The 16829-nt window shown below is 39.1% G+C and overlaps 3 protein-coding genes across 3 annotated transcripts in view; 2 read left to right on the forward strand and 1 right to left on the reverse strand.

The window, feature by feature from the left end:
* The window catches only part of rev3l (REV3 like, DNA directed polymerase zeta catalytic subunit), a 197805-nt gene extending 190743 nt beyond the window's left edge, over positions 1-7062 (forward strand). Inside the window, exons 30-32 of the mRNA XM_077219798.1 lie at positions 4069-4315; positions 4807-5025; positions 6188-7062. Coding sequence (XP_077075913.1) covers positions 4069-4315; positions 4807-5025; positions 6188-6328 — 607 coding nt within the window. The 3' untranslated portion in view covers positions 6329-7062. The remainder of the gene's footprint in view (positions 1-4068; positions 4316-4806; positions 5026-6187) is intronic.
* On the reverse strand, positions 5636-12193 carry slc60a2b (solute carrier family 60 member 2b). Its single transcript, XM_077219799.1, has 4 exons — positions 11850-12193; positions 10857-11025; positions 10137-10253; positions 5636-9412 (listed from the first exon to the last, which is right to left on the reverse strand). The coding sequence occupies exons 1-4, from the start codon at positions 12123-12125 to the stop codon at positions 8148-8150; spliced, it is 1827 nt and encodes a 608-aa protein (XP_077075914.1). The 5' UTR covers positions 12126-12193; the 3' UTR covers positions 5636-8147.
* A 122-nt stretch (positions 12194-12315) lies between these two features.
* Positions 12316-16829, forward strand: part of LOC143728897 (RAC-alpha serine/threonine-protein kinase) — a 145870-nt gene continuing 141356 nt past the window's right edge. Inside the window, exon 1 of the mRNA XM_077219801.1 lies at positions 12316-12514. The gene's annotated coding sequence lies outside the window, so the exon portion shown is untranslated. The remainder of the gene's footprint in view (positions 12515-16829) is intronic.

Here is a 16829-nt window from a genome sequence, read left to right on the forward strand (position 1 = left end):
TCAGTGCAAACAAACGAACCTGCCCAACAAGTGCTAACGTTAGCTATCCATACCAACACATTAGGGCAAACATACTTAGATTACTAACATAACACTAAGAAATAAAGTAACTGGTTGATAAAGCACAATTACCTGTGGAGAAGAAATGTTGCAAGCTCTGCATCCAGCTTGAACCCAATTAAATCACGTAAATCTCTCCACCTTTCAAATGCCGATCCGATGTTGATCCTGGTTTATTTACGCACTTTCTTTCTTTACTTCTTTATTTTCAGCAGGTGTTCTCTTTTCCTGTGTTGTTTTTGACCTCCTAGCTCTTGAGGTTAACCGAGGAATTGGAATCTTTTCCGCCATCACTCTTCATTACTGCGCGAACTTCAGGCGTGTGCATGTGATTGTAACGTGCGCGAGGAGTGGCATGTGCACGACCTGTGATTGACAGTCAGATCTCACACCCCCCTGCGCTGATTGGACCCGATGATCCGGGACGGGTGGATTTTTCCAAAACAAATAACACGCTCCAGGTGGAGTTAGAAGCTCGGTCTTTTTTCTAAAACCACTTTGTTTATGTTGTTCTGTCGGATTATAGTGTCGATTTCACTCAATATGATCAAAAAGTAGTTGCCGACGGGAGCTTTAACTATGAGTGCTTTTGAAGTAAGGGATCGAATATTCAGCAACCCAAGCTTTATCGTTTGCTCATCTGTATTATATCTATTTTTTATTTGTTGAATATCAATTACATTTTTAACCTTAGATCGGTTTGGACGTTTTTTGGATTTCCAAATTCGGGGAACAGACACAGTCTCTATATGATGATATCTAGGTGAAAGAGCCTCTATGTGATGGGATTTATCTGACCTTGGTGACGCGAGGCCGCTAGCAGACGGTCGGTTTAGCCAGTTTGTCTGCTTCCTGACCTGAGCCCCAGATTGTCATGTTTTGTCTCTAAGACTATGAGCCAAATTACTAGAGAGAAGAGCAGCACCATCCCAGGAGGGATGAATACCATCTCTTTTCAACAGGTCAGGTTTGCCCCAAAAACTTTTCCAATTGTCTATGAATTCTATATTATTTTGCGGACACCACTTAGACAGCAAGCCATTGAGTGATGACAATCTGCTAACTATCTCATCACTCCTTCGAACAGGAAGGGGGCCAGAGCAAATTACAGTGCCTGACATCGTACTTGCGAGTTCAAACACCCCTTTAATATTAATTTTGGTGATCTCCGACTGGCGGAGTCGAACATCATTAGTGCCGACGTGAATAACAATCTTAGAGAATTTACGATTAGCATTAGCCAGCACTTTTACATTTGCTTTGATGTCAGGCGCTCTGGCTCCCGGCAAACATGTGACTATGTTGGCTGGTGTCCCTATTTTCACGTTCCGTGTAATAGAATCGCCAATTACCAGGGCACAATCAACAGAATTCTCACTGGGTGTTTCACTGAGTGGGGCAAATCGATTTGTTGTGGTAATCGGAACGGAAGAGTGGTTTTTTGATCCGTGACTAGAGCGATCCCTCACTGTCACCCATCTGCCTGGCTGCACAGGCAATAATTCAGCCGGAACCGAATCATGTAAAGAGTTCACTATGCTAGGCGCATCCAAAGTAGAATCTAAAGCTCTAGCACACTTACTATCCTCAATTAAAGTTTGGATGCGTGTTTCTAATTCTGAAATCTTCTCCGTCAGCCTGACTGTTTCCTTGCATTTATCACATATAAACCCTATATTGCCGACGGGGAAGGCTATGCTAAACATGTAACATGAAGTGCAGGTGACAATAACAGGACAAGACATTACTCACCGTGTTTGTTGACTGATTCTTACTCACCAGGGGCCTATACCATGAAGCCGGTTTAGGTGGCTAGCCAGCTATGTTTCAGTTTAATTTGCGTCAACCCTGGGTTTTAGGGACCATGAAAGTGGTTTGGATTTTAGCAGTGTTCATCGCCATAGTAACTTACGCTCCACGGCTAACCTGGTCCGGGGCAGGTTATGTTCTAGGTAAGAGGTTGCAAACCGAACTTGGACCAATCAGCTGTGAGCAAAGTGACACATGTCTGATGCGATAAAGTCACTCCACCTGTTTCTACTCAAAATTAAAGGTCACTACATAGCAAATGATTTTTACAGACAAAATTGTCTGGTTTTTAGTGATGCTTATTTAGAATAATAAATTTGTATGATTTAGATATTATTTATGTAATTATTATACCCTTTATCAATCACACATGTACAATTTTAGTTCATCAATTATTACTACGCAGTTTAAATGAATAAATATATAAAGGTAATATAAATACGCTTTAGCATCAATAGATGAAGCAATAAAATGACTACATGTGAGCTTAAATGTTCAATTCTCTCTATACCTTTATCAGCTGTATAAAATAACTTCAGAACTTTTACTTGCACTGATATACAGTAGCGAGACTTTTTCTTTTAGTTGTCCTCTTTCATAGACAGCTGTTTCTCCTTGCTGTGTAAATTTGTTTAAATTCTTAATATTTTAATACTTTTATTTAATAAGTGAATTGCGCTGCTTCTCTCGCGAGAAATTAATCTCAGTTTCACTCTCTCTCAACATGTGATTGGCTGTTCGCTACTGATGTCACACTTAAACTCCTAAACTCAGGATCAAAGCCTGAGTTGACAGAGAAAGTTGATGATCAGCATCATGGTACCAACAAAGCCTGGTTGGATTGGTTTGGTTTTGTCAACTCTAAACTAATCATGTAACCCTGAGTTTGTTCAACTACCATCATGGTACAGGCCCCTGGGCTTTTTATGAACTCAGAGGCGCGGGCGCGCGAGAGCAAAATAAATAAATAACTGAGCGCACGGGTGGCGAGTTACTAGCGTGTTGTTCTAACAATAACGGAAGCTAGCGATGTCAGGTTAATCTGAGATGTTGTCTAAGCTGTATTTAGTAGTATAAACAACTAGAAATGGTAGTAAATGATGGTTCAAAACAGATAGAAATACAAAGCTAATACGAGGCTTAGACGGAGCTTACAGCCTCGAAGCAAACAAAACATAGCAGGCAGCTAGGCAGACAGGAGCAATCGATCAGGAACAGCAATCGAACCCGTGAGATAGGTCATCCCAGTGACTTTTGAATCAGTTCACAAAATAAAATTCTTGTTTAGATTCGTGCACTGATTTGTTCGTAATATTACATATTAAGGCAATTATGACGTATTATTACGTCTTTTATGCATTGAGTTGTTACTCTGATTTGTACCAAAATGCAACAAGCCTTATTCTTTATTATTAAAAGTTGCATGTCTACAATTTTCTTCACAAATCTTTTTTTATTATTGAGATTTAATTTTTTATCAAGCTATACAAAAACGAAAAACATTTCAGTAACATCTGTCATGGTAATATATTGTCAGTGTCATTTATAATTAATATATTCTGTACTTGTGAAAAAGATTGACTCGTCGACATTTCCCTTATGTAGAGTCAGTCAGCAGATCTACATTTATGAAACAAGATGGCTGATTTGTTTTTGTTTTTCTGTCATTAACTAATAAATACTGACAAGTTCAGTGAAGGGGTGTACTTGCTCTGCTCACGAGTGCTGTTGGGACTTTGGCTATAGTCGGTCTTTAAATGCAAGACAAAGCTACGCAGGCTTCACCCTCCTTCACCCACAAAACAGATTCACATGTGCATGAAAGGTACATACTTGGCAAATATTCCTGTCATCCCAATCTTGTAGCTGTGGTGATCATGTTTATGGAGTTCTCTAATGCTTCACCTTCCCATTTATGGCACACTTAATTGTAGTTGGACTGATGACATTACCCCACACTACCACTACATGCAGACCTTTCAGGTTTATTTTCTGCATGCGTGCTGCCAGACTATTATTGTGCTAGACTAAGGCTGTTGCTTAGCAACACATCCATTAACAGATGTTTAAATTAGATTTAAGGTATGGTTTAGGGGATTTTTACCTTGTTGGGAATCCAGGCTGAATCTAAATGCATTAAAATGTCCCACAAAGGTTGCTGTATAAACCATTTTGTGTGCTCTTTTCTGTCTGTCTTAGGCGTATGATGGCACATGATCGGCGGTTGGAGCCGCGTGTGGGTGAGCGTGTGCCGTATGTCATTGTGTACGGGACGCCGGGAGTGCCGCTCATACAGCTGGTTCGGCGTCCTGTAGAGGTACTGCAGGACCCCAGCCTGCTCCTCAATGCCACCTACTACATCACCAAGCAGATCTTGCCACCACTTGCACGAATTTTTAACCTGATTGGAGTAGATGTGTTCATCTGGTACCACGAGTTGCCGCGGGTTAGTTAAGTAATTTAGTCTTTTAGCAAATGCAGAATATAAATGATCAAGCTTGAGATTGAAACATTGTTTAGCTTCAATGGGTGTATCTACTAGTTCTTGTACTTGTCGGTTGCTCTTTGTCTGTTCTGTAGCTATTTGAGATCTAAATCGTACTGAATTATACTAGCTATTATTGATATAAAGGCACCATCTGGTGGTGGGATAGAAGACGTTAGAATTTTTTTACATATTAAAAATACTTTATCCTATCCAAATTTCATACGCAGAGACAACCGTAAGCAAGCATCCGTACGTTGATTCTCATAAAAAGTATAAACACTGGCTGTCTGGTTTACTGGTTTAAGTATCCAGACCAGCTCGACAAAGCAACATCAGTTAAAACACATTTATTGAGTTTTAAAATAAAAAAATTGCAGAATTCATCTTCTTTTAAGAAAAAGACATTTAAAAAAAAACACCTGCATTTGTTGGTGGTTTTCATTGCACAGGTACAGAAGGCATGGAGTTCTGCGGGGGGCGGAGGAGGAGATGAGGGCACAAGAAAGGGCACCATCTCTCAGTACTTTACAACGCTGCATTGCCCAGTTTGTGATGATCTGACACAGCTGGGAGTGTGTGAGCGATGCCGGGCCGAACCGCAGCGTGTTGCAGTTCACCTACACCAAGACTTGCGGCTATGGGAAAGCCAGCAAGAACAGCTCCTAAAGGTTAGAGGTCATGCTGGTTAGTCTTAGAATGCCATAGTTTGTTCACTGACCATCTGATAAGCTGGCTTTACACAGCTTCTGGGAGTAAGCTACTATATGTTTTTGTTTTTTTAAAGTGTCATGAAACCCCCCGTTTAGCCTGATCGTTCACACCTCAGAGCTGAAAAAGTCTCTAGAAATGTAAAAACGAAATTGATATTACTGATCAATTGACATGTCAGTAAATTTGCCTGTAATGGTCTACATCTTACTCTAATGAAAGTTTCTTTAATTATAAAAAGCAAAATAGTAGTGAGTAATGTAATATATAGTCAGTTCGCTTTTAAGCTAAGAAAAAGGAAGAGTTGGGCTTGTGAAATGATTAATTTGGTGTGCCGTACTGTATGTGAAACCAGACAGATGTTGATTTCTGCAACACAAAAACACATTCCGTATTCTTCAAAATGAATAAAAACGAACAGGCTAATACAAAAACAGAATACTATTTAAAACTGAAATATTTCAATATATATGTACAATTTTAAAAATGTAGATGAATCATTTACTCTCACTTTATTTACCAGGAAGTGTCTGCTGACCTTCAGTGATCAAATTGAACCATGCAAATGACTTCAGTTAAACATCATGTCTTTTATTTATTTGTATTGGTGAATTGACAGAGCTGAACGGTCATGTCCTTTTGTTGTGAGACCTGGAATGGCAGTTGCAGCAGAGAAAGGTGTTTGTGTTGCACCCTCTGAACAAGCATGCCATTTCCTTCAGCCTGACTCTTTTTTTAGCTTTTGGTGTGAAAGACCACTTTTTTGCAACACATTTGATGTATGAAAGGGCCTTAAAGGGATTGTTCACCCAAAAATGAAAATTATCCCATGATTTACTCACCCTCAGGCCATCCTAGGTGTATATGACATTATATGACAGCCAGGAATTTTTTTAATATAACTCTGATTGTATTCATCTGAAAGAAGAATGCCATATACACCTAGGATGACTTGAGGGTGAGTAAATCATGGGCTAATTTTCATTTTTGGGTGAACTATCTCTTTAAGCTTCAATGAGGATCAGATTTGGTCAAAAGTCTGGCTATGTGAGACTCTGGTCACATGCTTCATGTTTGTCATATATCAATCTTTTGTTCTTTCTGTTGTGATTTGATTGACAGGTATGTAGAAGTTGCAGTGGCAATGCAGAGCGTCAGGTGCCATGTGTCTCATTGGACTGCCCTATACTCTACAAGTTGTCTCGTGTCAGTCGGCATCTTTCCCGAGGACCATACCTTCGCCAGCTACTGGAGCAGTTCTGAGAGTCCTCTTTCATTTTACTCTGGTGCTATTAACACTGTGCCATTCAGCACAATTTCTATGTGTCATAGTTTGCAACGGTGCTCTTTTTCCCTACGTGACCTTACTGTTTTGACTGGTACTGCAGTGTAGGGGGACTGAAGAGGCTTTAAATACAAAAAAGAGGATGACGAATTTGATGCACTGTGTTTGAATTTGCTTCATAGTTGTTGTCAGAGTGTTAATTAATTTGGTACTTTTCTGCAGATTGACAGTCCAAACATTTACAGCATAATCCTCTCTAAACTGAACCTCATACTGTAGCAATTTGTAAATCAAGGAGTTTCAGTACTGGCTGTAATTCTTGTGGAGCAATGATTTGACTGCAATTTGACTGCAAAAAAAAAAAAACTAAAATATTGGAGTTTTTTTTATGCCTGTCCATTCTCTACAGAGGCAAGTCTGAGGAAAAGCAAGTCAGTATCAGCCTTAACTTGGACTTCGGCAATATGTTTGATAATTTAAATTGTCTGTGTGCACAATTGTACTCTCTTTTTTGCCCTTTTAAAAAACTTTTCTAATGCTTTCTCTATTCTAAACCAGACATTGTTACCTACCTATGTAAAAACTCAAGAGCTTTCAGAGCTCTGTAACCTGTTTTTGTAAACTTGTAAAAACTTAAGGTGCTTTGTTTTTAAGGGACATTTGTGGGTGGAGATTTAATATTGATATAATAAAAGTTGATGTATTTAACAAATGCTTGTTTCTAATGAAATGGGTCCTTTGGTTTTTACATCACTACTGTAATTCACAAATAAGTCAAATATTTATGCAGTGCAGGATTTCTTCCACATATTGGTTATTAACAGAGCAATAAAAATGTAATACAGATCAATTCATTTCTAAGAAATACAAATATTAGATTTGATTTGTTGATGCAAAATTGTCAAATTGCACACCAAAAAAGTGCATAAGTATAATGACAACTTGCAGTTATGGTCTGTAAACACATGCGGTGTCCAAACCAGAAGTAACTTGTCTGTCTACACTGAAAGCAAAACTGCTGTATGATACACCCACTATAGAAGATATATGATGTTTATACAATCAAGTTGAGTGGGACTTCGAACAAATGAGGTGTCAAGATGAACAGGGCTACCCAGTTCTGGCAATGGAAACGGTCCCATCACTTGTAGTTAGGACAAAAACAATTTACATGCATTAAAGTGACAAATGATAAATGTAATTGTATCCATCAAGTCTGGTTAGTATCAGCATTCTGAGGGGGAGGGGGGGCTTAGATTCACACAATTTAAGCCATAATGTGCTAATATTTAGTAATTACCAAGCAATCCATATGATTGAATAGAAATAATTTGTTAACATAAAAGGAGGACTTTCAAAAAATACTTCATCAAAATATTACTATTAATTAAACTTTTTATACATCCAATCTAACCATACAACACGAAAAAAGTATTTATCTTTCCACAGTTCTTAAGACTAGTGTATTGTGCTGGTTACAATTTACAAAACCTTCGATTCGAGGTAAATCAATCAACAAATGAGAGATATAGAAGTCCCAATATCTTAATATACATTGGTGTCCAATAATAAGGCTGATTGACGGGACAATTCTCAGTTAATGTCTTAAATGCCAATTGAACTTCTATCAGATAATCCTGTACAGTGGTGAATCGGAAAAGGTTTGGTGTTGCCATAAGGAACGTCAAACATGCAACTGGCATTTAAAAAGTGCAAATCAACTGGCTAGTGTGATCTTTTCACCAAAGAAAAAAAGTGCAGGATTTAGCTTCTCAGAGTTCTTTGACGCAGTGCAATCTAATAGTCTTTCTTCTCCCTGTTAAGGGACAATAAGAGTTTGCGTCTGGGAGAGTCTGTGGAAAAAGATGGAGTGTTAGACAGAGGTTGGGCCAGGGTTGTGGTGTCTTTTGAGGGTGCTGAAAATGGAGTGGCCGCTGAGTGGGCAGCAAGCGCACTAGCTGCAACATCAGGTGGCACTGTGGCTTTGGAAGGAGAGCTCAACAGCCTGGCATCATCCATCTCTATCACCTCAAAGTCTGCATCATTCCACTGGTCAGCTTCGCTTTCATTTTCTTGCTCCTCTTCCTCCACGTTTTCCAGCAGTGCTTGGCGGTACTCGCTGTCATCCGCATCCTTGGTGCGTCTCCCTGATGTTTTCCGTAAGGTGCTGTCCCCTCCTGGGGACGCTAGTTTGTACAAGACCGGGAACAGGATAGAAGTGAAGGTGGATGTGCAAAGTGCCAGGTACATCAGCAACGGCTGATTCTGCACCTTCCCCAGTAAGAAGCCCAACAGAGCTGGCAAAACCATTTCTCCAAGAGCTGCACCCACCACAAACACTGAAGCTGAGCGGCCCGTCACAGTCGTGTACTGCTCAACCCATGCAATCCCACTGGGAAAGGTGGTAGACATGGAGACACCATACAGACCAGTGCAGGTCCAGAGTATTGGGACATTTTTGTTAAAAAGACACAGCAGGAGTGAGGAAACTGTGGTGCCCACTAGACTCATCATGATCAGGGTGACTGGGCGCAGGCAAGTTGCAAAGAATATGGCTAGACCACGACCAGCTGCAAACGTTCCCCAGAACAGTGAGTTCAGTCCTGCTGCATGAGCCAATTCCATATGAACATAGTCCTTGCTATAGGTAAATATAAAGGAACCGTACGCCACCTCGCTTCCAACATAGAAGAAGAAGAACACGGACAGCAGGAATATTAGTATGTTGTGACGTTTGGAGAACAGCTGCTTCCCTGAGGGTGTCTTTGCCCTGTTTGAGTTGGGGGAACTGCAGCAGTACAGGATAAAAAATAAGAGTGACACAAGTAAAACAAAAGCACCAATCACGACGTAGGCCCACATGGATGGTAAAGGAATGCTCTTTTGCTGGAACAATTCTGACGCCAGAGGGATGTTAATCGAGTCATTGTGGGAACGGTGGCCAAAGAGCAGCTTGGCTATGATCGGGGAGGCAAAAGCTCCAGCAGCAAAGCTAAAGTGCAGAGCCTGCAGATGAGGCCCGGCCTGCTCTTCCCATGTGTTCAGTATGAGAACATTACCACCTGTTGACAACCAAAACTCAAAGAGTTACAGTAGAAGCTATACAGGACTGTTCAGGGTTCGTGCAGATACTGTAAAATGAAATTCAAGGACTTTTCAAGCACTACTTTTTTGGTTTTCAGGGACTTCAGTCAGAGATCTCACTTATCAAACAATATCTTTATTATCTTTCAAATTCTAAAAAAGGTAAATAGATTAACAAAAATAAACCAATAAAACAAAATGGTACAAATAAAGTGCAGCAGATGCGATGACTGTGGTCACTTTAACCATTGAAAGGATTCTATGACAAAGATATCGTTTCCCTTATTCAAACTGATTTTTTTCCCATGAATATATGATTGACCTAAAAAATTAAAGCTGTATCATATACTTGGATATTTAAGAGAAATATCGCACTCATAGCCATGCGAAATGGCTCTATATCTATATCAGATGGGCTGCAGTGTTCATTTTGTGTGAAAAGATTGCTTTACCAATATAATTAAACACTAATTTCACATATATTGTCTTTCAATAATTCAAGCACTCTTCAAATACCTTTTCATAAATATGGCTGTTTTCCAGGACTTAAATTTCTAAAAGTCTAATTCAAGTACTTCAAACATTTTAAGGACCTTGTACGAACCCTGTTTTTTATATTGAGCGTCACCTAAAATTACATTGTTAATTGCTTAATGCTGGTATTATATACTATAACACTGTCTACACCAGGAGCGTGCTTACCTGTATCTAAAATTCCCATTGAAACCCCCACACTGGACATCAGAACAGTGAGCAGCCAAGCCTTTTTACAGAAGGGAGTGCCAGACATCCCAAACGCTGTGATTAACATTGAGAAGCCTGCAGACAATAACCAACCGTGAGCAATGAATCACCAATGGAATCATAATATCACATTTCCACAAAAAATATAATTAAATACAAAATAAAGGGGAGAACATACTCCAGTGTACAACTGACAAATGTCCTTTAACTGCCATGACTTTTCAAAAACATTTCAGTCAAATTAATATGCAACTCTGTGGGGTCCTACCACAAAACATACACCATGAGACATGGTCCAACCAACTATCATTGAACTCATGCGTGATAGGTGGTAGCAGAGTGACAGGGAATTATTTTGGGCAATTTAGCTCACTTTTCTGTAGCCTTCCTCTTATTTTTCCCTTTTTGTGCTTTCCCTTCTCTTGCATCATTTAAATAAATAGTTCTGCTCTAAAAATCTTTGTGTCAGATCACTGCAACCTATCAAAGGTTACTCAAATCTAAACACATTAGCTTCATCAGGTTATTACCCTGAGTCCATATATTTAACTGTTAGACCAACTCCAATAATAATTAAAAACACATTTTTATAAGTAAATCATTTACTAAAGTTAAATATTAAAAAGCTTCTTTCATTTAACACATTGTCCTTTTCTCTGTGGAGTTCATGGGCCTTACCAGAAAGTAGATAGGGATTCACACAGTCAAAAAGGATCCCTCCTATAAGGGAGCCTCCAATGTATCCTGATGCACGACTCACAAATATATAGGATAAGGAACTCATGTTCTTGTTGACATTGATAGCCAGGTCTTCAAAGGTTGGGCCCAATACAGCGATGGCCATTCCCTATAAATATACCATATAAACAAATGCAGGTATATAAAAATATAGAAGATAATTTATGTGCAGCACATTCCAACATGTGCACATAAAATGGATTGTTATCTTATAGAGGTACAGTAATGACTTAAAATGGTAATTTTATATTCACATACCAGTATTTTCATGGTATGTCAAACAATACTAAGATATTGTATTGGTAAAAAAAATAAGGTATTTAAAAAATAAAATTTACTTTATGTGAATGCATACAATACGTTTAAAAACTATGACGGCTTAGGAGTCAAGATTTATAATAATTGCATAAGTTAGTTATTGACATTTAAATGTGCAACAGGAAATATTTTTCTACTGTATAGCCACTCCAATATTCTGGGATGTGTAGTAATTGCTTTACTAAACTACACCTGAGTACAATTCTAAACCATGGTAATCAGGTACCTTGTACATACTGTGTAATATACTCCATTGCACAAGAATATGGTAACCAAATAGTATAATCTGTCAAAATATCAAAATATTAATCTGAACTTGTACCCAGGCCCAGATTAACCACTGCAAGTCATATAATACTTGTCAGACATTTTCCCTTATGAAAATTATCCTGTTTCATGACAATACTGTAGACGAACAGGAAATTACTGTAACAATGATTTGAAATCTATTTCCAGTTATTTTTTTTCATTCAGTTGTTTTTTTAAACAGCCACAGGACACATAAAGACATAAAATAACAGGAGATAGGAAATTAAAACCACAGGGTGAAAAGCCTTATGTGTTCATTTGATCGTTTTCTATTTCCCACATGCAAGCTGAACATAACAGACCCACCAGTCCGAGAAACGAAGCGCAAAGCGAAAGGCTGACCAGCCATCGCCAGCATGTCCCAGTATTGCTCTGGCTCCGTCCTGTTCGAATTACATCAACCTGGTCGGAGTCTGGGTTCAGGACCCCTTTAGCCCCCTTCAGCGCACTTTTCAGCCCCTCCTTAATGTCTTTACGCTTGTCGAAAAGCGTGTCCTCCTCCTGCTCGTCATGGTCAATGTCCTCTTCCATCCTGGCAAACCGAACGTGTTTCTTCTTCGGCGCTGCTTCAGCAGGTGTCATGGCAGCACGAGATCGCGCTGTGGTGTACGTAAAAATCGTCAACGCGGCGCTGAAGCGTTTCGTGGGTTTATGGCCGACCTAAAATGACCCACATTTGACCTATTCGCGACTATCAACGTATTGTAATAATAGTTTTATTTTAGAATAAAAAAACACCATTAAATCTGAACACAAACTTGGCGTCGATCATTAGTTGAACAGAAACACCGCGTGATTATAGCCTACACAGTAAATTTCAGAGACCAGTTAAGGTTCAAAACTTCCGGATACAATGTGTGCACATGCGCAAAAACGCAGACCAAAGCCGACGGTCACCAGATAACTGCACGTCTCTTCTCGGACATTAAATCCGATGCATGTTCAATCGGCGAAACCAAGCTCTGACAGGGGTAACACTCTATGCACTTCTTAATGTATATTATGTTCAGTAGTTCCTATGTAACAGAGGACATCATTTATAATTTGTGGTGCCAAGTTGATTACATGACTAAATAAACCCAAATCAAGTAGCCATTATACAGTAAATAAATCAAAACAAAACACTTAAAAAATAATGTTGGCATGGAACAGATATTGAGTTAATCTTTTCTTCCCTGCTGTGACATATCCAAGTGAAACAGCTTCTCAGTTGAGAAGAAAATTTAGCCTATAATAATTTCGTCTATCAGGAATTAATTAAATCCTTGTTGTTTGTTAGCCTAATTGCTGAATTTCATAATAATAATAAGGTGGCTATACTGATAAATCATAATCATCATCACTAACAATTCCGTAAAAAAAAAATAAGAATGGTTCATTTTGATTTAATTGGTGACTTTAAATAAGAAGTCCCAGAATGTTTACTGACATTTCTGTAGTGTAGAAATTTTAAAAGTTGAGTCCCAATCCAGCATTGCAGGTCATGTTTTGCACGCTGGGACCATGGGATGCTGGTTTGCCGTTCCCCAGCATGGAAAGATTGTTGAAATAAAGGGGAGACATTAAGTATGTGTGCAAGACTGTCTCAGGTCTAAAAAACGCAAAACCTCAGAGCACACTAAATCCACTTCAGAATCATGTGGCCCGAAATCGTGAGATGTCCAGAAAAAGTAATGTAATGTGTTGCACATTGTATTGAGGCAGAGAGTCTGCAACTGCTTTTTATCACTTGGCCTATATTTATTGTTATATAATTTATCTCTTTTCACATTTAATGTTCTGTATTGTCTCTGTTTTAATACTTAGTACCATTTTTTTGTTGTGAAAAATCATGCCAATAAAGCTTTGACTCAATTTCTACGCCAGTAGGTGATGATAAATGTGCATTTATTTTTGTGTTATTAGGGAGTCAAAAATCCATAAATCAAGTTATTTGTTAGAAACACTGAATCATATACAAATGAAACAATGGACATGAATGAAACAATGTGTTCCCTTATAGGGTTATTATTCATCCACAAACACTGGTTCATTTTTGAATATAAAACTCCACTATTTGTCCTATTAATGACTATAGCCTAACTGAATATATAAATGTTATATTATATAACATATAAAAAATATAATTGTTAAATTGCAGAATAGTGTTGTTGTTTTGTTGTTGTTGTTGTTTCATTTAAGTCAAAGTCATGAGATGTGTAATTCAGGGGTCCTATTTGTTCCCCAGATTTATATGACAAATAATAAACTCATGACAAAATGTCCCATGTTTCCTGGGTTAGGCATAGACTAACTTAAGTCAAGTCCCCTTTTTTGGGAGTTTGGGAATATTCACACATAACATATATGTATATGTATATACACATAAAACATGATATCCGAGTTTTAAAATCAAACATTTTAAAAGAGAACAATACATCACGGTTGTTTAAACCAATCAACATTAAGCTGTGTCGTCAGCAAGTCGTTTCCCATCATGTTTTTGATCGGCGCAGTCGGTGGAGAGCAACTGCACGCGACTGCAGAATCCGACACGTGCGCCTTGCACAAGCCTATTCTCGTCAGTACAGCAGCTGTGAATTCGATCAGGGTGGGTCTCTTGGCTTGTTTGAGATGAGCAAAATCTGCGCAGAACCGATCACCGGTGATCAGCGCGCAATGCATGCTGGTTAGAAATGTGTCCGAGTGCGGTCCGCCTTGCTCTGATGTCATGCTGACGTGTGTCAAAAAGCTCTCGCGAGCGCAAGGCGCACGTGTCGGATTCTGCAGTCGCGCGCAGTTGCTCTCCACCTATGCTCTCCACCGACTGCGCTGATCAAAAGCATGATGGGAAAAGACTTGCTGACGACACAGCTTAATGTTGATTGGTTTAAACAACTGTAACAACTGTAACACATTTGTAAACAAATGTATTGTTCTCTTTTAAAATGTTTGATTTTAAAACTCGGATATCATGTTTTATGTGTATATACATATACATATATGTTATGTGTGAATATTCCCAAACTCTCGGACAGTGCGATCTCTATGGGTTATGCAATGTCATTTTATTATATATATGAAGAGTTCAGATGCAAAAGCCTCTAAAGCCGCGTTTCCACCGCAATTACAAGGAACTATTTGTCCCAGGAACTTTTTTCATAGGAACTTTTTTTTGCCCCAGACCGGTTGCCTACTGCGTTTACACCGCGTTCTAAAGTACCGGGAAGATTATGTAAATTAGTCTGGTGACGTTGAACTGCGTGCGACTGCTTCTCCCTCCCAGTCTGCGCGACGCGTTTGTTTTGAGTATGGAGGATATTCAAGCTGTGCTGCTTTTGTGTGCGATCTATTGGTTTACTAACGAGGTAATTAACAAAACGTCAGAAAAGAGACGAGCATTAACACTAAAGCGTATTCAGAAAGCTCGTAATGCTAGATATAAAAGTAGACAACGTTTGTTATCAGTTATAGTGGACATTGACCGTGAGATGGATGGGACGAACGCGCGCCATCGGGCAGAAAGAACAAGATTGGTAAGAAATTAATCCACCAAAATTAACAAGAGTTGTGAATAATGTTATTATCGATTACATCAACTTATTTTTTGCAATTTTTGTGTGTTTTAGATATGGGAGTACTATCGAATGCGTCGTGTTTCGCGATCGGTTTGGATGCACACTAGAACAACAGAATGGTGGGACAGCGTGGTTCCAACTTTCACCGAAGCACAGTGGATAAAGAATTTCCGGATGTCTAAGGATACTTTTCTGTACCTCTGTCGTCGATTGCAACCCCAACTGGAGAGACATGACACAAACTACCGACATTGTGTACCCATTCAAAAAAGAATCGCCATTGCACTGTGGAAACTTGCGACCAACTCTGAGTATAGAAGCATCTCTCATTTATTTGGAGTTGGAGTTGCTACTGTGTGTCAATGTGTTCTCGATTTCTGCTCATCTGTTGAGAAGGTACTCATGCAAGAAGTTATCCAGTTACCAAACAGTGAAAAGTTGAAAGAAATGGCGACGTATTTTGAGTGCAGATGGGGTTTGCCACAGTGTGTAGGTGCAATTGATGGATCACACATCCCCATTCTTGGACCAGAGGAGTACCACACAGAGTACTTCAACCGAAAGGGCTGGCATTCGATCATCCTACAAGCTGTTGTGGACGGAAGAGGCCTCTTTTGGAACGTTTTTTTAGGAGCGCCAGGGAGCCTGCATGATGCCAGAGTGCTACGTTTGTCAGGATTGTGGGACCTAGTGGATCGGGGTTTGTTACTACCTGATGTAACCAAGAACATTTGTGGACATGATGTGGGGTACAATGTCCTTGGTGATGCAGCCTATCCTTTGAAGAGCTGGCTGATGAAACCTTTCACCGACAACGGACGACTGACACCCCAACAACTTGTGTACAACCATAAAACAAGCAGAGCCAGGGTGGTGGTTGAGAATGCTTTTGGCAGACTAAAGGGCAGATGGAGGTGTTTGCTAAAACGAAATGACTGCAATACACACAAGGTCAAATCCCTGGTGATCGCATGTTGTGTTCTGCATAACCTCTGTGAAATGAATGGTGATGAGTTCAGAGAAGAATGGACTACGGGTACATTCAACCAGCCTGACGGGGCACTGTCATCCACTGTAGAGGCCGAGGGTCTTGATGCACGTACATGCCTAATGAAGTTTTTGACTACAGTGTAGGAAACTGCACTATCACTGGCTACACACCATAAAGTGTTTTTTTTTTTTTTTTTTTGGTAAGGGAAAAATAACCTTCAGGTGCTGTAATGCACTTTTTTAGGCTGTATACACCTGTTGTACATTGTTTTTGCTGTGTAACACTTTTTTTTTGTAAATAAAAATGATTACTTCTAAATCATGCTTTGGTTTTAATTTATTCTGTTATAACCTTCTGTTTACAGGTGAAACTTGAAAATTAGAATAACATGCAAAACTTTATTTCAGTAATTCAACTTAAATGCAAAGTGAGATATTTCAGCTATGAAAATCAAATTCAAAATTAGAATAAATGTGAAGTTTTCATAAGCTGTAAGCCATATAGTCATAATTATAGCAGGCTTGAAAATGTAATACACCTTGCATGTAATGAATCAGAATCAGAATCAGAAAGAGCTTTATTGCCAAGTGTGCTTGCACACACAAGGAATTTGTTTTGGTACTGAGGCTTCCAGTGGACATATACAAATACAACATGAAACTATAATAATCCTATAATATAATAATCCAATAATCCTCTCCGCAGTCCGGACTGTCCGTTGTAGTCTCCTGATGTCTG

The sequence above is a fragment of the Siphateles boraxobius genome, unplaced genomic scaffold (assembly GCF_051911475.1).
Source record: "Siphateles boraxobius isolate OS27281-9 unplaced genomic scaffold, OSU_SipBor_1 8, whole genome shotgun sequence".
In the NCBI taxonomy this organism is placed as follows: domain Eukaryota; kingdom Metazoa; phylum Chordata; class Actinopteri; order Cypriniformes; family Leuciscidae; genus Siphateles; species Siphateles boraxobius.